At 41.6% G+C, this 24,824-nt stretch overlaps 1 protein-coding gene across 1 annotated transcript in view; it reads right to left on the bottom strand.

The window, feature by feature from the left end:
* The window catches only part of LOC122804310 (galactocerebrosidase-like), a 553,356-nt gene that overhangs the window by 273,422 nt on the left and 255,110 nt on the right, over positions 1-24,824 (bottom strand). The window contains exons 10-11 of the mRNA XM_044074101.1: positions 8,110-8,237; positions 7,786-7,875 (exon numbers count right to left, since the gene is read on the bottom strand). Coding sequence (XP_043930036.1) covers positions 7,786-7,875; positions 8,110-8,237 — 218 coding nt within the window. The remainder of the gene's footprint in view (positions 1-7,785; positions 7,876-8,109; positions 8,238-24,824) is intronic.

Here is a 24,824-nt window from a genome sequence, read left to right as displayed (position 1 = left end):
TATTACTTGCTGGGCAGGTGTACCAAATAGACTGGCCTTATCCATAGGAGCATCTAACAGCTTTGCTTTATCATGATCCGGTAAGACCTGTTCTTTCAGCCATGCATGCCTTCTTATCACTGTGCCAGTCATGGCTGATCTAAATGAAGCCTCCAGTGCATCATAGCCACATTTTAAGGAATGGTTACTAACCTGTTGGATGTTATTCACCATTTCTAATACATATTTCTTATCTAAGGATTCATCAGAGGACAGTTTTTTAGTTAACTGATCAAGCATAAACTCTTGGTATTGGATCATATGAAACTGACAGTTTAGAGCTCTAGCTGAGAGAGTAGCAGAGGTGTAAACTTTTTTCCCCCATCTCTAAGGACCTGGATTCCCTTTCAGAAGGAATAGGGTTTTTTGCTGTGGTCGAGGCTACTGCCTTAGGCCCCTGGGATATAGTTTCGGGATCTGCAAGTGGGGCCTTGAATAGGTGGTGATGAGTGTCTGGCACCCTGTAAAATCTATCTGGTTTGGCAGGGGCTGGAGGTAAAGAATCAGGAGCAGTGCAAACATCATTAAAAGCATCATCCACAACAGGCAGTACAGGAGGTATAGCTAAGGGCCTATGTTGTGGTAAGTGCAGAAAAGTCCTAAGCCTTTTCTTGAATCTGAGAAATCTTGTCCCTGCCATTGGAATTGTTCTCTCATGGCATGTAAGGTTTCCCCAAAGGAAAATTCCTCTGGTGGAGAGGCAGCTGGAATGGATTCTTCAGCATCGGAATCTTCATAAGTAGAAAAAGGAGCCTCTGGCTGGTCTGTAATGTCTGAGTCATCCGCAGAATCATCAGAGGACACTGGCTCAGGGGGCTCTGCTCTAGGTCTCTTTTCTGGGGGCTGAGAGGCCCTGTCTGGGTGAGATTGGGATCCCCTAATTAGGGATATTAAATCTTCTGCCAGAGTAAGCATTTGTGAACTTGAAGTGGGCCTGTGTGAAGGGGGCTTAACAGGCACTGTTTTAGCAGATTTGGCTGCTTTAGCCCTGGCAAAGGCCTTAATAGAGATGGCTGCAGGAGGCCTAGCAGCACCACGTGCTGGGGTAGAGACATCCAAAGGGATGGTGTCTGATAAATCACTAGGAACCACAGTTGTAGGCAAAATTTCTGAGGCCGATTCAACTAAGGTAGCAGGAGCCTCAGTAGTAGTCATGGATTCGGCTGAAGATTGACCGGTTTGCTCGGTTTCGGCCGAAACCGAGACACTCGCGGCTTGCTTAACCGTGGTTTCGGCCGAAACCGCGGACCGCGAGTGTCGGTCTTTTCTTTGCGTTTTTTAACAATTTGGGTAGTCGGAGGATCCGACGGCATAATGTACGCAAAATCTGAGCCGAAAAACTGTTCAGCAAACTCCGACCGACGCCTAAGCGTTCGTCGGTTGAAGGAAGCACAGGCCGAACAGGCTGCTACGTCGTGGTCTGGGCCTAAGGAAGGCAGACAGTAAGAGTGGAAATCTTTATGAGGTATTTGTTTCCCACAAGTTAAACAGTTATTGACTTTTTCTGACATCGGCTGAGGCAAGAAAGAGTCCCCAACGGGGTACTTAGCTTTTTAGAAGTCTTCGAAGTAGTATTCGGTAGTAGTAATCTCTGGATCTGACCGACCAGCACTTGCGAACAGCTTCTGCTGGGCCACGCAGCAAGAAAGACTGAGGAAAATGGCGCCGGCTGATGCCTTTATACCCGAAGACCAGCAGAGATGACGTCGGGTGAAGTGCGACATCAGCCGAAGCCGGACCCAGACTTTGGAATCCGGCCGACCGAAGGGCTGCCTGACGACAGGACAACCCATTTGTTCTGACTGCAGATGCATCCATGAAGGACATCTCCCCATTCATGTGAAGCAGAGTTCATCCCTAGCCCCATTAAGTAGAACCTTGACCAATACATGGGAAATTGGAAATTCACTCCAGATCTGGTCCCTATGTCTCTGATAGAGGCAGACAGTAATGCCCAAACTAACTTACCCAACTACATCACCTCTAGAAACTTCCTAACTAGCATACTACCTCCTAATAAAAACCCATGACACAGAGGGACACAGTTTGGTTGGGTTGCATGGCTAGGTTTATATAGGCCCTGGTGGGTGTTAGCCTAGTGTATGCCTATAAACCTATGCTCGCAATGCCTTCTGGGTTAGAGTGGGAGGACTTGATTATGGAGAAACTTGCAGCAACAATAAGAGCCATTTCTTAGTTTTCTGATGTAACTGAAGGAGGTTGATATTTGTCCTTTGCTTTTGTTCCTGGTCTTAAGTCACATGATACTTTACTGGTCTTTATAGTTGCTTTACGTTTCCTAGTAAAGTTTTTAATACTATTTTGATGCTGTGGGGTTCTAGCCCTATGAGGCAGTTTAAAGAGCTTCTTCCTTCTCTTATGCAGTTTATGTTGGCAGACCACCAAAACAGTTTATTTTTTTTAATTTAACCAAATCTGGTTTTGGAAGGGACTGCAAAGGTCAATACATTTATCTAAAAAAGGGCATACAGATAATTTGTGTAACTGGCTACATAACTGCAGCCTACTGAGAGGGGTTAACATGGATACATTTAGAGATTATCATACAGTTGTATGAGGTTGGCTTTTTGAAGTTTTTAAAAGGAAGTGTTTGTGACAGAGAAAGAGAAAATTTAGAGGGTAAAAGTCATCAGATTATGGTTAGACTTTTATAATGAAGGACTCAGCATGTCACAGGAAGAGACAAAGGCCAAGCTTATGAGTTGTAAGTTAATAAAGTTTACACCCATTGTTAGTTTGAGGGCAAGCTACTCCAGGACATTTTTATTTACTCAGTCCAGGAAAAGTTGAGCATACTCAACATTAGAACTGTTGAAGATCCAAATCAATGGATGGATTGTTGAAATCACAAAAGACTAAAGCTGTTTCTTACTGTGATATCCTCTATGACTGCCAGGAATTTCTTGTGGTCATCTGGAACCATGGAGATTGATTGACAGCAAGCTATGACTTGGAAATAACACTTCCCTGAGGTAAATTATAATTCAGTTAGCTCATGGTGAGGGGAGGGGGTGCTCCGAGTATCCATTTTGAAGGGATATTTTTCCTCCTGTGCGCAGACACTCAGCCACCTTTCCTGGCGAGTCTGAAGGTGTGGTAGGCATAAAACCCAGGAACAGAAGGGTCTCCCTAACAAGGCATATATGAGCATGTTCCAAATGCATAACATTGATTAGAAGCAGTTTGGAATGGAGACATTCATCAGGTTGGGATGTTTAGTTGATGAACTTGGCCTAAAAAAGGCAAAATGGGAAGAGCAAGAGCTTTGGTCAGCATGTGGAAACCCTTGAACAGAATATGTAGACCACATTTTGCAAAGTAAGTTGGATGGTTGATCATTTCATCCCAGGCTGATGTATACTGGATCACCCTGGAATACCAGCAACTTAGCCAATTGCTAACCTAATTATCTTTACCTTGTGTCTAGGCGCCATTTTAGGTGAAAGCTCCTGGGTGACAGCAGTCACTCAGTCCATGTCGAATCTTGTGAGTGTGGAATCTGTGTGCCTAACAACTGAGTCACCAATAACTATGATGTTACCACAGTAGCTGAATTATGCCTACCATAATTGGAAGTGGTTTGCTGATGTTGGTGTTGATATGGAGGTATGTGGACTAGGTGTAATAAGGGGTTTACACTGATGCCTAGTCTTAAGAGTTTTGAGACTTGGGTAGAGATAGCATCAGTGTACAACGGTTTTAAATAGTATAATGATGTTGCATTTGCATGGTTGAGGGTACAACTATGCAATGGTCACTGCAAGCAGTGAGCTGTGAGAGGGATGCCGCCAGATTAATCATCCTGTAGTCTTAGGTTTGAGTTAACCAGTATCCACTCACATGCCATGCAACCTTTAATAAGTTACTTAACCTGAAAGGTGATCATGAAATATGTAGCCTGGTGGGAGGAACTTGCCAGTTTAACAGATTAATGTATACAGCCTGTGCTATGAGCCTTTCTCGGAATATACAGTTCATGTAAGCCGAGAGCCATGAATGTAAGCAGGATGTCATGGCCTGCCACAGACTCCTGCACATAAAGATGCTCAGTCTTTTAACTGGTTGTTCCACTGCATACCATAACAGAGAAGTACAAGATGGAGTCCGAGAGCACACCCAAGCCAAGTAACATGGATAAATAAGACCTTTATGGAGGAGGGGGTACATTATCCAGATACAAAAGAAAGAAAAAAAAAACAGATGGGTGGATGGTAAAAAAAAAAAGCAAATGCAAAACTATAAAGAAGTACATTACCTGGTGATGAACTTATGAAAAATACAGTGCACAAAATGCTGGGATGTGAATAATGAAAATGTAAACTGAATAACGTAGAAATAAGGAAAACGGCTAATGGGGGAAAAGGAAAAGTATTTATGGTTTCCATCAGGACAGAGAGACAGTACTGAAGGATGGATGACTGAGTGCCAAATGTATAGTCTGACAGTCCAAGGACATTTGGTGAAGATGCAGACATTATACCTTTTGGAAGCACAAGGGAGGTCAATTATGTCAGAGCTACAAGAGTCACTTAACTTCTCCAGGGTTTCTAGTGAGGATTCCTAAAACACAGTGTGACCAGTAAGCTCAGGCAAATACATGGTATATTTAATTGCAGACCATACAGGCTACTGGGGATGGGGAGAAAACCAAGAAACAGATATACATAAGGGAAAAAGTCATGAAAAACTTTCTGTCTGTAGAGAACTACTAGAGCATACAGGCATGACAAAGGCTCATTAGTATGCAGGGATGCTGGCTAAAAAGGAGAAAGGAGGCACTGTGTCAATTTTAGACATTTTTTAAAATTAATTTGTTGGCTAGTCAAGACCACTGTACACAACTGTCCCATTTTCAGTGGCGATCCAGTAGCACTGTCTGGTTAAGTGACTTGGCCAGAGTTGCACAGTAGGCAAATAAAGGCAGAAGGAATCAAACTCTCTACCCTAGGCTACAGGAAGCAGCTTGTTAACAGCTCAGCACCATAATCCCCTAAAAGCCAGACTCAACATGTAAGGTGTGAAAACCATTCAACCAACCAGAGAAAATTCATAACTGTAACAGACATGACAGACGGGAAAGTTTGGCCCACACAGTCTGCCTGTTCCCCTACATACTGGATAAGCAGCAGATCATATTAAACAAACGTCACAATTCTTTTTTGCCTTGCTCCTCTTAAGAACTGTCATATGCCTACACCATACATGCCTGAATCTCCGTATGTATTGATTCCTACCAGCTTCCATAGGTTCATCGGTTCATAGTTAAGTACTAGGCTAGCTCCCCTGGGCCATTTTAATAATTAATTTCCCTCTATGATGAGAGCAAAACCCTGTACCTTGCGTCTGAGGTACAAACCTTAACCATTATGCCTACTCCAAACCTTGAAATGTATTCTTTTCAGGGGATATGGTTACAGGACCAAGCATTGCACACACACACACACACACACACACACACACACACACACACACACACACACACACACACACACACACACACACACACACTTCCTAAGTTAAGCATCGAACCTTCTACATATCTAGTTATACAACCTAAACAGCAATGTATTAGTCACAAGCACTTAAGGGAAGTCTTTCCCCTTCTGTAGAGTCATTTTCAATTTTCCAGCTGCCTTGCTGTGAAACAGTATTCTCTAATGTCTCTTCCAAGCCACTCGCATTCCATCTTCTAAAGGGAAAGTTGGACTTTACATATTCCTTTGAAATCTGTAAAAGTCTTCTCTCATGTCTCTTCTGTCTCCCTTCTTCTAGGCTATGTATTTTAATCTCCTGTACCATTTTCCTCTGTGGCTTTTTGTGTATACCATTCACCATTTTTGTTAACCTCCTTTGTGCTGCCTCTTCTCGATGTCTAGAGGTTTCCAGAAATGCATCAAAACTCTGAATGGGGCCTCACCAACTGTCTACAAAAAAGGACGACATTTCTTGTTGGTGAAGTCTCTTTCTGTGTATGTTTGTTAATATGCCTTCATGCTGTTTATCCTTAGCTCACACAATGTGATTGAACCAAGAGTTATTTGTCAACTGTTGTTGCTGCTTTCCCCAAACTGCATATCTCTATTCAAGTTTTTTTTTGTTCACAGTTATTTTTGTTTTACATTTCAGCATTAAATGTAAGCTGCTGTATTTATGCAATTCATTTAGCTTTTCCACTCTTTTCTATACCTTCTTGAGCATCAACAGCAAAAAGGAACATTTTTCTTTCCAGATTTTTTTTTTGTGTCATTCATATAGACATCAAAAAATACAAGCCCCACAAATAAACCTTACGCTCCTACTAATCAACATCCTTTCATCTGAATGGACTCCATTTATTCTGGCCCTTGGTATCCTAATAACCAGCCAATGTCTGTTTTAGCCACAAACACACTCTAGGACCCATGTCAACTCTTTCCAGTTTAACAGTAGCTTATGGCCAGGTTTTTAGCCCCCTTCTGACCTAACATTACGGTTGCCCAATCAAAAAGATTGTAACAGGTTTGTCTGGTGATCTTCCTGTTATGGAGTCATGTTGCCTTGCAGTCTGTATCCCCAGTGGCCTCCAGACAGACAAAAAGGTTCTTCTTCAGCAGTGATGCCATGGGTCTCACAACAACCAAGGACACACTGACAGAATAGCAGTTTCCTACCTTTGTCTTACATCCATTACTATAAACAAGAATCAGATCCACCCTCTTGCACTGTTCAGCAAGGTTTCCAGCTTCTCATAATTTGTTAACTCATTCACTCTAATGGAATTCTAAAAGTTTGTACTCAACTCCCAGTGATTGCTTCCAAAGCTTTCTGACAAAATCAAGTTATTGCCTCGCATTTCAAACAAATGTTCATATCTCCAAAATGTTAAGAGTTACTAAATAAACATAAATGGGAAACCTCTGCACAAACAAATCTTTATAATGGTACTGCTCATTAGATTCTAGGTCTTAAGCTGGATTTTTTAAGTCATAATAAACACAGTAAATATTAGTTCTGTAATAATTTGTAAACAACTTACAATATTTAAGTAACCACTCATTCATCTGTGAGCTTTCATATGAGGCCAAGTACCTATGCCTGCGTTACTTGGCTGTTTAGATATTTAGAAAAATAAGAACACTGTAACAATATAAATTATTACTTTCTGAACAACAATTAATATCACTTAAGCAGTACTGGACAGTAGTCAAACACTGCAGTTTTGCTGACAACCATGTAAGCTTTAAGATGATATCTTTCTGTAGCTTGTAAGTAGCATGATTTTGAAACTAATAAAGAAAATATGAATAGGTTATATTAGAATCTGAGAGGAAACAGTAGGATTAAGTACAGAAATATCTGAAAGTGTCACTAGGCTGCGTTAGTTAATGGTTCCCCCTCAGTCCCCTAACAATTCAGAAATTAGTCCCATTGGACCCCAATATCTTTTAGAATTTTTTTTATAAACATTTGTTGTGCAAAAGGAATTAGAATCAGCTTCATCCTTGGTCCATCTAATTTTCTTTGGCTATTTTTGACAGGCTATATTTTTTTCTTTTTCTTTCAACTTTACATTTTTCTCAGTTGCTGGTCTTCTGTATTTAATTATATTTATTAAATGCTGTTTTCCATTTTTTGTGTGTGTAAATTTGTATATACCAAATTTCTTCGAACCACGGTACTATAAACTATGATCACTTGTTTAGACCTACCTGCTCCCATATACAGACAGTGTAAGACACTACTTACAAATGATCCCTGAAGTTTAAAAGTCGCATTCTGAGCAGAAACGCTGAAAGGAGGCAGTGGGGGCCTGATGCAGACAGAGTGGTCATGTGTCTGAAAAAACAAGCAAAACAGGACACTCATGAAACAAATTTAATTAAAAATAAAACACAAAATAAATACATCTGAAACTTTACTTACTGATAAAGGAAATGTGATAGATGATCTAGCATTATTTTGCTACCGTTTAATCTTCTTACATAAATCACTTAAATACGCTACCACTTCCGGAACATCTACACATCAAGCCTCTCACATCTTAACGAGAATGCAAGCTAGAATAGTTACCATGGTTTCAATAATGATGGTGAGGTTTCCTTGGCTGTCTGTCAATGCCACATAACTGCCTCCATTATTCAAGTGTCCAACTGTCCTCAAGTAGTGCCACCCTGGCTTGGTGAACTGTGTAGTATGAGCTATGAGGGTGACAAATGAAATTCAGTCATCAGCTACATCACAATTCTAACAGAAGGTGCATCACAACAGATTATTACAGTAAAACATTAATGATTATGATGGTTAACAGCAGCTCCATCTCTCCCTCTCTCTTGCCTCCTGCATACAGCCTTCACATTTTTGCCTTAACATCACGCTGCACTAAAAGCAAAGAGTGAGATAATGGCAGAAAAATACCAGTTTCACCAAGACGGCCTATACAGCTATTAAATCAAATTCTATAATCGCCACACTGGCTACAAGCCCTCACTTTAACCCTCATTCTCTTTCCCTTGCTAAAAATCTGTTAAGCTGCCAAAAACATTTCCCTGGGTTGGCTTGTGCATGTAGATGGGCAACGTGTCAGAAATGAGTGGCTTTTATGCATATGTCATTAAATTTTTAAAACATCTTCAGCACTTAGATACCACATGAAATACAGCACTGAACTTTACTTACACTGTAATAAAAAGGCAGATGGCTAGGATCTTGTTAGTTTGCCCAGTCAGGCAATCCTGGTAAGCAAATGCAATAAATAAAGTAAAATCATAAATAAATAAATGCATTATTGTTTGTTAGCAGCACCCTAACCGGGAAAAGCCGAAAGACACAACAACAAGCAGCAGCATCAAAGCAGACCACCACACATGCCAAAAAACTGGAGAATTCGTAGTGCATTGCTTAAGATTAGAATTTGTCAACTGTATGCTGGAACTTCAAAAAAATAAATAAATACTTGTGAAATCAATGCATTTTTTTACATCAACAGCAAAATACTACGTTTTCCCCATAATCATAAAGTGGAAAAAAAGAACATTTCCGCTTAAGTCAGGTGAAAACCATTTCATTTGTTCACTAGCTACTCTGACAGTGTTTGTGAAAGAAAAGTAACAGGCATTATTTGACATCAAAATGCTTCAGTTTTTGTTCTAATGATCATGTTTTTTTTTTCTTTTAACCATGAAAAAAGATCTGATGTTCTTTTCATTCTTCCTCACTGATAGGTTATGGGTAAGATCCTTGGATCCGACTCGGCTGCATTTTCCAGACTTCAAATTCCAATCTCAAGCTCCTCCCTCTTCCCATAATGCACTATACTACGTCTACTTCCTCGGATCTCATTTGCCACCTAAGCAATAGGGAAGAAGATTTGCAGTTCTCGAACGGTAAGGCAGCATTTTGTCTACTTTTTTCTAAATTTCCTATTTAATCTTCTTTAGTTAATTCAATGGGTTTCCCCTTTATCTACTGTTTTCTTTCCACCCTCTAAAGCCACCTTTGGCTATTTTTCATTTTCTAAAATTATTGTTTTGTTTTACTTAGGTTTTTTCCTGTGACAATACTTGTTTCTCTCAGCTATTAATTGTTGATGTTTTATGACTGTTAACTCCACCCTGTTACAATCTGCAGTCTCAGGGCTTGTTCTTTGCTTGCATATCTTCTTTTATGGCAATTTTTGTTTTTCTTCTGAATTTAGAAATGCACAGGAGCTTTGACTGTCCTCTGTTCATTCGTAGGAATTCCTTGCTCCATCCAGCACAAGCCCATGCAGATATTTTTGTGCGTTAGACGAGTGCATTCAGGATAGATGGCAAGGTTAATTCTTAACCTTTTCCTTGGTTTTGTTGTCAGAATCACATATTATGCTTTGTGTTTGTACTTATTTTTTAGTCAATGGAGACCAAAGACCTCTACAGTGACATTGTCTGGTTTTTACTGTCTGTGGATGGGCTGGTGGACAGAAAACGTGAAGAACTAACTTGAAAAGGCAGTTTTGTGAGTTTTCAGACGTCTTACTCTTCAGACCTAGTCTGTTATTATCACATCCTTTAAAATGAGGTCTGTGATTACTGCCATTTTTCAAGTTTGCTCATCGTATGCTTGAGCAAAGGCACGTTGACACAGGACCATTTTTACTATCAACTTCTAGAACTGTATAGTTCAGTTTTCTTTTTACTTTTGGGTTGCCCACTGTTTTTCTTGTGCTTACATGTTGTGAGCTATGTTGGACGTACCCTCGATCCATGCTTGAGCTGACTTTTTTTTTGAGCAAGGAACAGAAATCATGTGGGACTGAGAGCGGATCACCTGTCTGTCATACTTTGTGTGTTTCCTTCCTGACTTTTCCTTTATCTGACGAGGATATGTTTATGCTCCACCATCACATATCCGTTGTTGCTGAGCCTTCTTCTTGTCAGACCTATGTAGAGTGGTAAGGATAGCTTTGTTGTTTATTTACTCATCATAACAGTTCCTTTAGGGGCTCACACCCCCTTCAAGAAATAATAACAAAGACATACAAATAAAAATGTATCAAAGGGAACCTCCCTGCAGGACTTCGGATTCTAGCCCTCAGAGCCAAAGATCCTAGGATCTCCTCTGGATCCAAAGTCTTCCTCGCATCTGACAGATTGGCCTGATCAGGTACATCAGATTAATTTCTTTTTGTATTAGATCCAAGGACTTCAGATACGACATACTGCAGTTTCCTCCTATCGGGCCACTGGATCTGATCGGTTGCATTAAGGTGGTTGTCAGGTTTTCATTGGATACCAGACCTTGTATCTGACGGAATAAGCTGCTCTGGGAAGCAACAAATTCCTGAACAACTTTTGGGTCTGAGAGTTAGCTGCTCTGGATGCTGTTCGCATCCGATTGGTTCGACCACTTCTTTCTTCAGATCCTAAGTTGAGGATCTGGCACATATTAGGATTAGGTAACCACAAGCATGTAGTTTTTCTCAGATTCAGTACCTAGCCCTGGGATCCAAAAATTCCAGACCAGGGTAGCTTTCCTCAGACCCAAAGCATCCCTTCAAATCTGACATCTTCGTATTCTTTAGATATTTCATGCTAAAGAAAAAAACAAGTCATTCTAATCAGATCTCTAACCTTATAAGAACAATGCTTAAAAATCATTCCTAACTCTAGTCCTCTGCTACCCATATCCCCTTGTTCTTTTAATGGCTTTGTCCAGGGACTCTGCTCTAAGAAATTCAGAGACATAGGCCTGTTCATCTGGAACGGTCTGATTTCTGGGAGGTCATTATTACAGTCTTAGTACTTCAGCCATTAGTTGAATACATTTGCCATTCAGATTTCATGTCCTCCGGTACAATGCAGGTTGGGCCGTATCTTGTTGCCCTGATGTGGACCAGGAGGAAGATCTTTCCTTCCCTACTCAATCACCCTTCCATTGTTCTCTGTGGCTGGGTTGCACTTTCTGTTGTCCAAATCCTGCCTCATGACATATAAGGATCCCTCACCTACTTCATCATGCCTTGCTCTAGTAAGTGAGCAGGAAATAGTAATTCTTTAGCTCAGTCAAGAAAGTATAGTGAGATTAGTTAAGTACTGTTTTTCTATATCTTTTGAATCTACTCATCTGTATTATTTTAATATTTTCTGTTATTGAAACTCAGGTGTTTACTGTAAATATATAATTAGTATTTTCGTGTTCTTTTATTATTTATTATTAAATATATTTAAACCTTTCATTGTGGCTGGTCCTTTAGAAAATATTTTAGCCTTTGAGAGTACTCGTATTTATTTGGTGAATCTGTGGCTACTGGGTGTTCTGACTCCTCCATGGGACCTCTTCCTGAGAAGAGGAGTTTTCTCCAAACTTCTTCTGACATCTCCCTCCTTTAGCTCTCTGTGAAGCTGGGGAATAGCCATACTACCCTGAATGTGCCTGATCTTACCTGATTGAGGAACCTAAGCAAGGTGGGACCTGATCACTACTTGGATGAGAGACCATCTAGGAATATTTATCTTTTGGATACAGCAGTAGCGCAGATATCCCCTTCACCCTTACTTCAGTCTGCAATCTGTAACAAACCTGATAAGAGATTGGCATAATGGCTAAAGTGTTTACCTTACACAAGATGCAGGGTTTGACTGACACATAGGGTAATTGGCTACACTTAAAATGGCCCACAAGGACAGTCAGCATGGCACTAATCTTTGAATGTGTGTGCTAAGCTGTAAGACAAACTCTTTACATATAAGGTTTGTGCAAGCCTAGCCAATATCCTAAAAGGACAAGCTTAGATGCTTAGATTCCACCCTGAGGTCACCCACTACCTACATACTGTTCTACTCCTAAGAAGTTGGCTGGCTGAAACCTCCACTCAATCTCCTCATATGTGGAAATGTAAGAAAGAAAAAAAAAAAAAAAAACTTTCATCCCCCTGCCAGCGGAAGGCCCTTCATAGGTAATGGCCCTTATTATCTGTTATCAGATGGGCCTAAGTACTTTGAGTAACTCCTTTACATGTCACTGTTTAAGTCCCACTTTGCCAGCTCCTCTTTGTTCTAGACATCAGTGGAAGATGAAGATGTGCTCACCTGCAGGTAACAAATGGGGGGGGGGGGGCAGCAACACCCTGACTACCGCCAGAATCTACCTTTCCTTTTGCCTACCATTCAGTTTTTACGAGTACCTCAGGAATCATGTGCAACACTTCTGTATAGGGCAAGGGACGACTTCTACTCTTACCTTCCTCACAGAGGCAGAGGTGGTTTACAGCACCAGGGTTCTAACTTTCCTTCCTCAATGGATTCCTTTAGCGTCCCTATGCACCAACAGTTGTACACCTATCAAGATCTGTGGAGGTCTCCCTCCTTCATCTGAACAACACCAGAGCTGTTATTTCTACCAACATTTATTCAGTCAAGAGGGATCAAAGCTTTAATATCCTCTAAAACAGCTAAAACAAAAAAACAGAGAGAAGAATGAGAATAATACCAAAACCCTGCTTCTTTTACATAAGATCCAGTGTACATTCTCCAAGATGCACATACCACATTCAGATAAATAAGAGTTCTTGGAATCCAAACTTCTTCTTGGGAATGCAGTGAAATACTATGACTCAGGTTATTCTCACATTTATTAACCAGTTTTAGGGTCTACTGCCTTTTTTATGTCACTTCAAGCAAAACTGCTACCCTAAACCATCAAATCAAAGACTGTGTCCGTACACTGATCGATGCGTACCAGTCTCTTTCTCCCAAAAAATGTACAGATTTTGCAAATGTTGTGTTCACTGATGGATCTTTCACTGCCTCCACTATTTGCTACAAAATTTTCTGATGCTCCCTAACCACAGTGGGAGAGCATACTGAAGGAAGATGATCTCTCACATGGTCCCCTCTTCAAGACAAAAGCCACTTGTTATTGTCCTAGACACAATGGCGGTACTCTCATCAGGCTAGTTTTCAGGTAGGTCTCCTAGCAGCCTAAAAAAGAAAGCAGAGGACATTACCCACTTGGGCTTCCAATCAGAACACTGGCCCTTTTTCATCTTCTACATCTGCCATCCATCCCTTATCTGTCAACTCTTTAAAAAGAAAAGGTGAATGTTATCCAATACTGAACTTTACCTAATAGCTATAATGGTTTTTCACTCTGGAGATTAATTACTTTCTCTTGACAACTTCCAGATTATGTAAAGCTTTCCCATAAGGATCCTCCCTGCTTAGACCTTCCGTGAGACACCTCTCTTTCCCTTAAACTGTCAAGCAATTGGCATATGTAATCTCCTCTTGGAAAGTAGTCCTCTTGGTACCTTTACCTTTGGTAATCGAGCTTCCAGATTGTTAGACCTTCTTGTCAAAGCACCCTTTTCATTACTCCTCTTGTGAGGGGGTGTCCTCCCACATCAATCCCTACCCTTTAACCAAAGTAGCCACAGAGACCAACAGTGATCATCCACACCACTAACCAAAAGATGAATAAGTTTTCCACTACAGCATGTAATTTCCTGGTCACAGACCCATTCTGCCAGATTTATGACTACTCCCATCTACCTTTCTACCGAAGCTTCACCTTGTGAAGGATTTCACAACTTCAAGTCTTGTATGCCAGACTACCTTCATTATCTTCAATAAAATTAGTGTGTTCCTTCGGACTAATACTTCTTTGTACCCAGAATGGCCACAGAGACTATCCTTTGTCAATCCACATATTTGCCAGGTATCTTACCAGTGACCACCAACTGTAACTTGCTGATTTACTCCTGAATGGTTGAACTTGCATTATCATTCTACTATCCTGTTTACTGAATCTATACATTGCCTCTTCAGCATTCTGCTTGGGCTTCCTTTGGCAATATCTGGTCATAGGGCTCTTCCTTAAAGATTCACATCTTCGTGATGCATTACAATTTGGGCATGGTCTCCAGAAGCAGTCCTCCCCTGGCTCAACAGTGCTCTAGCATTTACTTTCTCCAAACCCATGGCTTCCTCATCTGCTGTTCACACAGATTCCTTTTAATAATAAATTCTTTGCGGTCATTCCCTAAATAAATCATACCTTTATGACCAATTACAGACCGGGCACTATATAAAAAAGCAGACCTGCTTTTGGTTTGACAGTGCTCTGGCACATCCTCCTATGATGGGCTCTCTAGTCATAAGTAGCTGGGGACCTCTACCAGTCAGTGTGGAAGAATGAAAAGGGCAACATCAGATTTAGGAGTTATGTACTTACCATAAAGTACAGTTGTGTACACTTACCATAAATGTAGATGTTAGAGTGTATTCATTGTTGCAGTCATCACATTTGGGTTATCTGCCTGCAGGTAGCCCTCAGTCGGCCCGAATACCAGAGATTTAGTATTTCTGCGTCGGTTGCTGTCGCTCCAGGACAGACATCAGGTTGTCAGGGGTATAAAAAAAGGTAGCCAATGCGATTACATCAGGTTTTCTTGCCCCAAATGTCAGGAGACCCCCAAATAGGGAGTTAAGTTATAGTGGGGAAAACACCATCAGTAAAAAGTCAATACCAATATCCCTGAAAGGGGTGAGTAATAGACAGAGAGGAGAGAGAGAGACAAGGGGGCTGGAGGGAGGGGAACCAGGACTGCAACAGTGAATACACTCGAACATCTAAATTTATAGTAAGTGTACACAACTGTACTATGTTCTTTGTGTTTCACTGTTGCAGTCATCACATTTGGGTTGATTCCCAAAGCTGAAGAAAGGGTGGAGGCAGACAAGAAGAGTTGGGGCTGACTAGGATGTTGTGCAGGACTGCTGTTGCAAAACCCGCCATGGATTTGGAAAAGAGAGGCAGGTGGTAATACTTGGTGAAGGTGTGTACAGAACTCCAGGTGGCAGCTTCCAGGATGTCCCTGGTAGGGACTCTCCTGAGGAATGCTGTAGAGATAGAAGTTTCCCTAGTGAACTGTGTTCTGACCCCCTGAGGGGTTGGTTTCCCATGGTGCTTGTAGCAGAAATGGATGCAGTGTGCTATCCATTTGGAAATTGTTTGTTTTGAAATGGCCTTGCCCTCTGCCCCTGATGCAAAGCTGACTAGTAACTGGTCAGATTTCCTGAAGGGCTTAGTCCCTATCAAGGCAGAATCGGAGCTGTCTGTGCACTTCCAAGGAGTGCAGGATCCTTTCCCCTTTATTTTGAGCATTAGGGAAGAAGGTTGGCAAATGGATAGATTGGTTGAGAGCCACACTGGACACAACTTTAGGCATAAAGGAAGGGTTAGTCCTGAGGGAAACCCTGTCAGCATGGAAAATAATGAAGAGTTTCACAGCCATAAGTGCTTGTAGCACAGACACTCTTTCAGCTGAAGTGATGGCCAGAAGCAAGGCTGTTTTCCAATAGAGGAATTTTAACTCTGCTGACACTGCAAGCTCAAAGGCGGCTAGCATGAGCTTTCCAGTACAAAGTTAAGGTCCCAAGCAGGGGTGGGTGCTCTCCTTAGTAGGCTTAAGTTGTTTGTCCCTCTCAGGAACTGTTTGATAAGAGGGTGAGAGAAGAGAGGTGGCTCAGTGTTGTAATGAGCTGAAATGGCAGAGGCATGGATCTTAATGGAGGAGAAGGATAGGCCTCTGTGGAGTAGGTCTGCTAGGTAATTCAGGATTAGAGGTAAGGAGGGCAGTGCTGTGTCCTCTCCTTTAGACGGAGTCCAAGAACAATACCTTTCCACTTATCAGCATAGGATTTCCTTTTACTGGGTCTTCTGGCTTCAAGAATGACGTCCAGCATCTGCTTGCTTAGGCTGGTCACTGGGGGAGAATTTAAGGAATAAGCCAGGCTGCAAGATTCATGGTTTGCAGCCATGGATGCAAGATCTGCCCCCCCTGCTGAGTGAGGAGGGTTGGGATCTGGAGTAGATGTCAGGGTGGCAGGCTGCGCAGTAGTGTGTACCAGTGCTGGTGTGGCCAGTCCAGGGCAATCAGGATTGTCCTTGGTCTGTCCTGTCTTATCTTGAGTAATATTCTTGACAGAAGAGGCAAACGGGGGAATGCATAGCTTGAGAGGTTTGCACACTGGAAGGATAGGGCATCCACTTTCCAGGCCCTGCTGTGAGGTGTCCTGGTGCAGAATTTGCTGAGCTGGTAATTGCAGGGGGAGGCAAAGAGGTCCACCTCTAGGGTCTCTCATTTCTGGATTAGAATACTGAAGGTGCTGGGATCTAATTGCAACTAGTGTGGATCTAGGAGATTTCTGCTTAAGTCATCTACCAGAGAGCTTTGTTTGCCTGGTAGGAATTGAGCTTGCAAATGAATCTGCATGTCCAAGGCTGTGCTCCACAAGGCCATGGCTAGCCTGCAGAGTGGGCCCCCCCCCCAGCTTGCTGATGTACCACATAACTGTGGTGTTGTCTGTTTTTATTAGCAGGTGTCCTGGTGAGAGTAGGGACCTGAAAGCTGTCAGAGCGTGCTGAACAGCTAGCATCTCTTTTTCGTCGATGTGCAGATGAGTTTGACTTGGGCTCCAGTGGCCCTGAATGCACTTGTCGTCCAGGTATGCCCCCCCCAGGCATAGTCTGATGTGTCTGTGTTAGGGTCTGGGTGGCGTGGGGTTATGTAAAGGGAAGTCCCTTGTTGTGGCTGCATGCTGCTGCCCACCAAAGAAACTCTGTCCTTAGACAAGGTATAATAGGTATGGTTTCCAGGTCCTGAGAATGTTGGCACCAAAGACTTTTTTAAGTACCACTGAAGTTTCCTCATATGCAGTCTGGCATATGGAATTAGTAAGATGCAAGAGGCACATGAACCCTATGGTTTGCAGGATTTTCCTTGCGGATAACTCTGTTCTGGTGGCCATTTGAGCGAAGTAGCCTGTCAGATGGGCTTGTTTTTCTGAAGTAAGGATGTTGTGTCCAAGCTTGCTCCCAGGAATACAATCTTTTGACTGGGGACTAGTTTTGATTTCTTTTCGTTGGTAGTGTACTCCAGGGAGGTTAGAAGGTTCTTTACAAATGTTAGGTGCTGCAACACATGTTCCTGACCGTCTCTGCCTGAATCAGGCAATCATTCAGTACGGGTAAATATGAATTTTTCTCTGTCTGCAATAAGCAATGGCTGGAGCCAAGCATTTTGTGAATACTCTGGGAGCAGTGGGTCAGCCAAAGGGAAGTGCAGAGAACTTATAATGCATAGATTGTACCCTAAAATGTAGGTATCTCCTGCATTAGCCCCTGATAGGGATGTGCAGATAGGCTTCTTTTAGGTCTAGGGTGGCTAACCAGGCATCTTTGGACAGCAGAGGAAGAAGCTGCTGAAGGGTGAGCATTTTGAATTTTGGTACCACCAAGAAGGTGTTTAGAGTGGAAAGATCTACAATTGGGCACCAAGTGCCCTCTTTTCTGAGTACCAGGAAAAGTCTGGAATAGAACCCTTGACCTGTGTGTTCTGCCGGAACAGGATGAATTGCCCTTATGGAGAGCAGGGATTGAACTTGGTTTTCTGCCTCTGCCCACTGGTTTGGAGGAAGGTCTGGGAACCCTTTTGGAGTTAGCAGTGAGTGAAAGTAAAATGTGTACACCTGGGATACAGTGTTGAGGACCCATCGATCTTTGGTGATGAAGGTCCAGTGTTTTGCATGATGGGCAAGTTTTCCTTCTAGGGGCATGATCAGTTTGGCAGAGGTGAAGAGAGGAATAGAGAAGTCACTGTGAATTCTTTCCATAAGGGGGTGGCTTAGCACTCCCTGCTTTTGAAGTGGAGACACTCCATTGCTTAGATCTCTGCATACCCTGAGACTGAAGTCTGGGGGGGGGGGGGTCTGTTTCTCCTGGATCTAGTTTGAGATGGCCTTGAGGGGGCTAGAACGGTCCAATGTTTCAAGGGGCAATGCCTACTGAATCTAGCAGGTTGCACTTGCAAGACATCTTTGACTGTCTGCATGGATTTAGCCTTTTATTCCATCTTTTTTACAACCTCTTCTGCTTTGGTGCCAAACAGACTGGGGCATCTAGCAATTTTGATATGACATGGTCTGGAAAGGTCTGCTCCTTAAGCCAAGCATGCCTTCGCAGTACAGAACCAGTGACTGCTGCCCTGCAAGATGCTTCAAGGACGTCAAAACCACATTGCAAAGTATGCTTGCTGACTTGGCTTGCAGAATGCATAAGCTCTTTTAATTCTTTATTCTCTGCACAGTCTGTAAAGGTAGCTAATTTTTGCTAAATAAGTTCCATAAAATGTTGCTGGTATTTCAGCATGTGCAACTGGCAATTTAATGCCCTAATGGTGAGAGTTGCAGAGGTGTATACTTTTTTACTCCATCTGTCTAAAGCTCGGGAATCCCTGTCTGAAGGGGTGGGATTCTTAGCTGTAGTTGCTTTTATACCTTTAGCCCCCTGGGAAATGACCTCTGGGTGAGCAGTAGGATTTTTTAAAAGAAATTTGTGAGAGTCAGGGACTCTGTAGTACCTGTCTGGTTTCCTTGGAGCAGGGAGTAAAGTATCAGGAGTTAGGCTGGATTCCATAAAAACATCATCCACAATATCCCAAACTGGAGGTACTGCTAAAGGTCTATGTTGTAGCAAATCTAGAAATTCTCTGAGTCTCTTTTTGGACTGAGGATAGTCTTGGCATTCCCAATGGAAATGCTCTCTTACAGTATGTAGAGTTTCACCAAAAGAATAATCCTCTGAAGGGGAAGCAGAGGGAATGAATTCCTCTGCATCTGAATCCTCATAAGCAGATAAAGGCATGTCTTCATATTCAGAAACCTCAGAGTCGGACTCTTGGTCTGTTAAAGCAGCTGGGGACAGGTCTCTACCTTAGCAGGAGAAGGCTGGCTTCCCCTAATGAGCATAATCAGGTCTTCTGCCATTTTAAGCATTTGATGTGGTAAGGAAGCAGGTGCTTGAATTTGGGTCATTGGTTTTTTAGGCGTAGCTCGTACTCTTGGCCTTAGAAACTCGGTAGAGTTAGACAGAACTGAAGACGTGAAAGAAGTCATCGGTTTGTGTCGAATATCGGTAGTGCGAAGAACTTCCTCAGAAGCCAGTGCCTGCAGAGTGGCTCCGGACCCATCCAAGGTAGAGACATCCACAGGTTCTGTATTCAAAGAAGAGTCTCACGGCATACCGGACTCCAAACGGTTCTCGGTAGCGGCCTGCAAATCCATCGAAGCGGGCATCAGGAGCTGCGAAAGCGCCTCGCTGAGTACCATTGAACTGGCAACTAGCTTAACAGAAGTGTCTTCAGCAGTTTTGGACCTGTGAAGTCTGTCTCTGTCTTTACCCTTACGTTTTTTCAGAAGATCGGTAGTCAGATGGCTTACCGAAGCCATTTCGGAATACGGGGATCGAGAGCAAAAATATTTAGCGACAATAAGGGCCCGACGACGAATAGTTTGGGCATTGAACAAAGCACAAAACTGACAGTGAGGTACTTCGTGGTCTGGGCCTAAACAGGTGACACAGTAAGAATGGAAATCTCGGTTTGGTATTTGCTTTCCACAGGCGAGACAATTGTTAACTTTTTCTGACATCGGTTAGAGCAAGAAAAAGGGATCCCCAACGGGGTACTTAGCTTTAGAAGACTTCAGGATGATTCAATTCGGAAAGAAAAACTCAGGTAGCAGCCAACCAGCACTAGTGCGAACTGCTTCCGCTTCGGGCTCCTCGGCAAGAAAGACTGATGTAATGGCATCGGCTGCCTGTTTTTATACCCCTGACATCAGTCCTGGAGCGACAGCAACCGATGCAGAAATACTAAGTCTCTGGTATTCGGGCCGAATGAGAAACCTGCAGGCAGATAACCCAAGTGTGATGAATGCAACAGTGAAACACGAAGAACATCTTGGCATCTGTGTTGTCAATTTTCATTCTTCCTCACCTTCCCTCCCAGCCATCCCCCAGCGTTATTTTTTCTGGAAGGATACTGGATGATACAGGAGCCTCTTTAGTTCCAGATTAAAGTTATAATTCTTACTTTATCTGTCCTGTCTTTATAAATCAGTAAACATAAGCAGCAAACTCCATCTAAGGAAGTAGAGGTAGTGTAGTGCATTGTGGGAAGAGGGAGGAGCTCAAGATTGGAATCTAAAGTCTGGAAAATGTGTACAAGTCAGATTTGAGGATCGGATCCATAACCCATTGAGGAAGAATGAAAATGGACAACACAGATGCCAAGTTATGGTAAGTACATAACTCCTAATTTCATTTGCTACCACTTTTGACAACACTTATGAAAGCAGTGCATTTTTAAGAAAATGCTATATACTGCTTCAGCATGACTTGCTCACTACATAAAAAATTTGTATACAAATTATGTACATATATACATTTGCATGCATGTATTTGTCATCCATGGGACAGCACTGGTCCACATGAACCATTTTCAGGCTCAGCCTGGGAGAAGATTACAAAAGATGATCATTTTTAACATGCTGCATTTTGCTTCTCCATGAAATTTCTGCTTAAACCCTTTGAACATGGTGAGAAGATCAAGATGCAACAGACCTATCCAATATCAAAGATATGTGCAAATGAATATGGTCCGAGTACCATACAGTAATAGTGGGACAGCTTACCCAATTTCTAGGATCATTACCAATGTTGGTTTAGATACCAAAGAGCAGTTTTTCAGTTTTAAGTGCATTAATTATAATTTTTATTACTCAGTGAATGAGTCATGAATTATGGAAACAACTTAAGGGTAAGTAGCAACCAGCAAATGGGACTGAAACACAGAATAAAGCCAAACTGTCCGTCGACGAACTAAAAGTTTGATGATAACCATGCTCAGGTCTTAAGCACTGTACCCAAAATACAGTATGCTCACGTCTGAAGCACTGTACCCAAAATACAGTAAACTCCCTCTTATCCGGCCTCCCTTTAACCAGCCATCAAATTTCTCCCATATCCTAGAAAGAGACAACAGAGAAGAACACTTACACCTTTTCCAGACTAAATGACAAATTTTTGTGTTGTAGACTTCATATTCATTAGAAAAAATGCATACTAACACTAACTAGCTGATTTATAACCTATAAATGCTATTCTGTATGCTTTTTCTGATTAACCAGCCACTTGGTTATCCAACCTAGAGTCTGGTCCCAGCGAGACCGGATAAGACAGAGTCTACTGCAAGTGAAATACAAACCACCTAAAAGCGTTTTTTTTTTTTGCAGAGTACAAGGTCCATGCACCCCTTTACTTATACATACTAAAACCAAGACAGTGCCTCCTTTTTGCTTTACTGTCACCATGTCAGTGCAATCCCACTACTTAAAGTAACACTACATACAATTACAGGAAACAAGATTCAAGCACAAGATCTCTGACGAAATACAGCTAAAGCAAAAGATCTCTCCTTGTTGAGAAATCCGTCAATAAATAAATGAAAATCTTAATGCAGCAGTAGACAATTACGAGAAGGGAAATTAAGGCTTCTGCCACCACCCACACAAACTGTTCCTTCCAACAACTCAAAGTTTTGGAGGAGGATCATCTAAGCAGCGATGCTGCAGACTAGTGCAACTACAGAAGGACACACCCAGTCCACCTTCTATTATCCTGCCAGGAAAGAGTTTGTGAAATAAAATTAACAGAAGTACTATGAAAAGAAAATATGGAATGGCAAGAAAAGGAGGCAGGGCCTGTTGAAAGGAAGAAGGAGGCAGGGCCTGCTGATAACTTCCCTCTTTCCTCTCTTCGCAAGAATAGGTTAGTGCACAACTGTATCACCTTACTGAAAAGCTTCCGTCTCTTCTCAAAAACACACTACTGCATAAGTGTATCACCTTACTTTAGTCCCAATCACAGGTTACTACGCAAGAATATTTGTTTACTTTAAACCCCCAGAATAGGTAATTATAACTACACCACCTTAACTTACTCCCAAAGACAGGTGACTATGTAACTATACTGATTTACACAAATCACGCAAACAGGTTACTACATGAGGTTATTACACAGCTGCATCACCTAACTTTAATTCTATGAGCAGGTTACTGTACAAGTGAACTGCCTTACCTTAATCCTAACTGAAGTTTATATAATATATAAATGTATAACCATATTTAACCCCAAGAGAAGGATACCATACAAGTGCAAGAAGCAGCGTAACTGCACCACCTTACATTAATACCAAGCAGGTTACCTTATAAATGTACCACCCAACTTTTCATTCAAAGAATGGGTAATTATATAACTGCACCACTTTAATGCCAAGTACAGAGTACAAAAACGACACAACTCTAATTTTAAGAATACATTACTATATAACTACATTACTTTACTTAAATGCCATGAAACGGTTACTATATGACTGCACTTTCTTAGGTTAATGCAAGAACAGGTTACGGTGTGACTGTATTTTCTTAGCTTCACCACAAGAAATGGCTACTATATAAATGTACCATTTTACTTCAGTCTGAAGAACATGTCACTATAACAGTGGGCAACAGTTCATATTTTGGGACTCAGACTCCTGACATTTTAAATACCAAATGACTGAAAATCCAGACTTACATATACTAAGTCTGAGACTGCCATTTCTCAGAATTTTCCCTTTTATTTGACATATGGCAATGTTGCAGTCGGTGCATGTGCATACAGAAACATTCCATATAGTTGAACATTTGTAATATTGACTGTTTTTACTGCTGCCAGAAGTGATCGAATAATCATAGGATTGCTTCTGCTGGCATTACTTTGTGGGAGATCACGGAACAGCAGGGAGGGGAAATCTGCCCTTTCCTTGCTGTTGTGTGATCTTGGAGTTGAGATATATATACATATGTGTACCTATATCTAATATATATATATACACACACGCGTGTATGTGTGTGTGTGTGTGTATATATATATATATATATATATATATATATATATATATATATATATATACGTCGGGTGAAGTGCGACACCAGCCGAGGCCAGACCCAGACTTTGGAATCCGGCCGACCGAAGGGCTGCCTGACGACAGGACAACCCATTTGTAAGGACTGCAGATGCATCCTTGAAGGACATCTGCCATATCTGTTGTAAGTGTAAAAATACAGCTCCACATAAGAAAGCACAGCACTAAACTGTCAAAATTCACAGAAGTATAGCTTATTGTAATGACTACCACACAAAACAGCAGACTGTTTCCCACTGACTAAATGGAATTTCTCTGCTGACATCATTATTTGCAGTCCTGAATTTAAACAAACAAGGGCGGAAATAAAAAGAACCGAAACAATACTGATAAAAGCTCTACTCAGCACCAAAACTGACAAGCATCCATCTAACTCAACTAAACGGTGTTGCAAGAAGTTTATTCCAGTACAAACATTTTATACGTGTTTTTACTAGAAAATGTTTTTGTCTAAACAGCTGGGACATACAACACAAATCACACAAGAGAGACAACTCCTTGGGTTAGTGTCAAAATGGCACATTGTGGATTTGGCCTAATAAGAATTTTTGAAGTCTGACAACTGACTAGCCAATGTCTTAACCTTCTGAGAAGAACATGAAGGACTTTTGGATACTAATGATGAAAAAACTTGTCAGCTGTAAGAACTAGCCAATATTTACTCACCATAATCCTAAACCTTATGGATGCTGCTTCCGTAGGTAGTGACAAATCTCAATTTGCATGAATGCTGACTCTCCACACACACACACACACACACACACACACACACTATACATATTATATGTACACACAAACACACAAAATGTAAAGTTCTCAGGGTATATAGGTCCCCCTGCAACAAAACAAGTTTAAGGAAGAAGAAAGATGCTCAGTATTTGCTGTTTTCCTGTATTTTCAGTCTTTTGGTGTTTTTTTTTTTTATTTTGTTGGTCTTTCAGGACTAGTTATAAATCAAAAAGTTGTTTGCACGTAAGCAGTTGCACAGCTCAAAAAAAGCATGATACAAGGAACAAAAGGAAGAGCCAGCAAAAAACAAACCCCTTAAAAATAATTTATTAATTGTAATAAGGACAGCAAAAAAGTGCACAGACCGGTTTCGGCTGGTATACACAGACACAGCCTTCTTCAGTGTGAAACAAGTATACTTTAAGCATGCCTTTATATATGCTATAAATCATTCTGATTGGTTATTTAAAATTTGTCATTCAGACCGGGTGGGAAAAGCCCACCCAGCTTGACAATCCATTTTTTCTCTTTGGAATTCAGTAATGCATGCCAACCTGTTTTATTGGATTTTTTGCCCTTAATAATGTCAATGATTGTGAACGTAAAGGACGCTGAAAGATGAATTGCATGATGTTTGCATAAAGCATTGTTCAATCTGCCCTGTTTGATGTTGCTGTTGTGCTCAGAAATTCTTAATCTAAGTGGTCTCGAT

Source organism: Protopterus annectens, chromosome 6.part0 (assembly GCF_019279795.1).
Source record: "Protopterus annectens isolate FY-2018-M chromosome 6.part0, PAN1.0, whole genome shotgun sequence".
NCBI lineage: Eukaryota > Metazoa > Chordata > Ceratodontiformes > Protopteridae > Protopterus > Protopterus annectens.
Note: the sequence above shows the minus strand (reverse complement) of the source record. Positions and strands in the feature narration are given on the sequence as shown.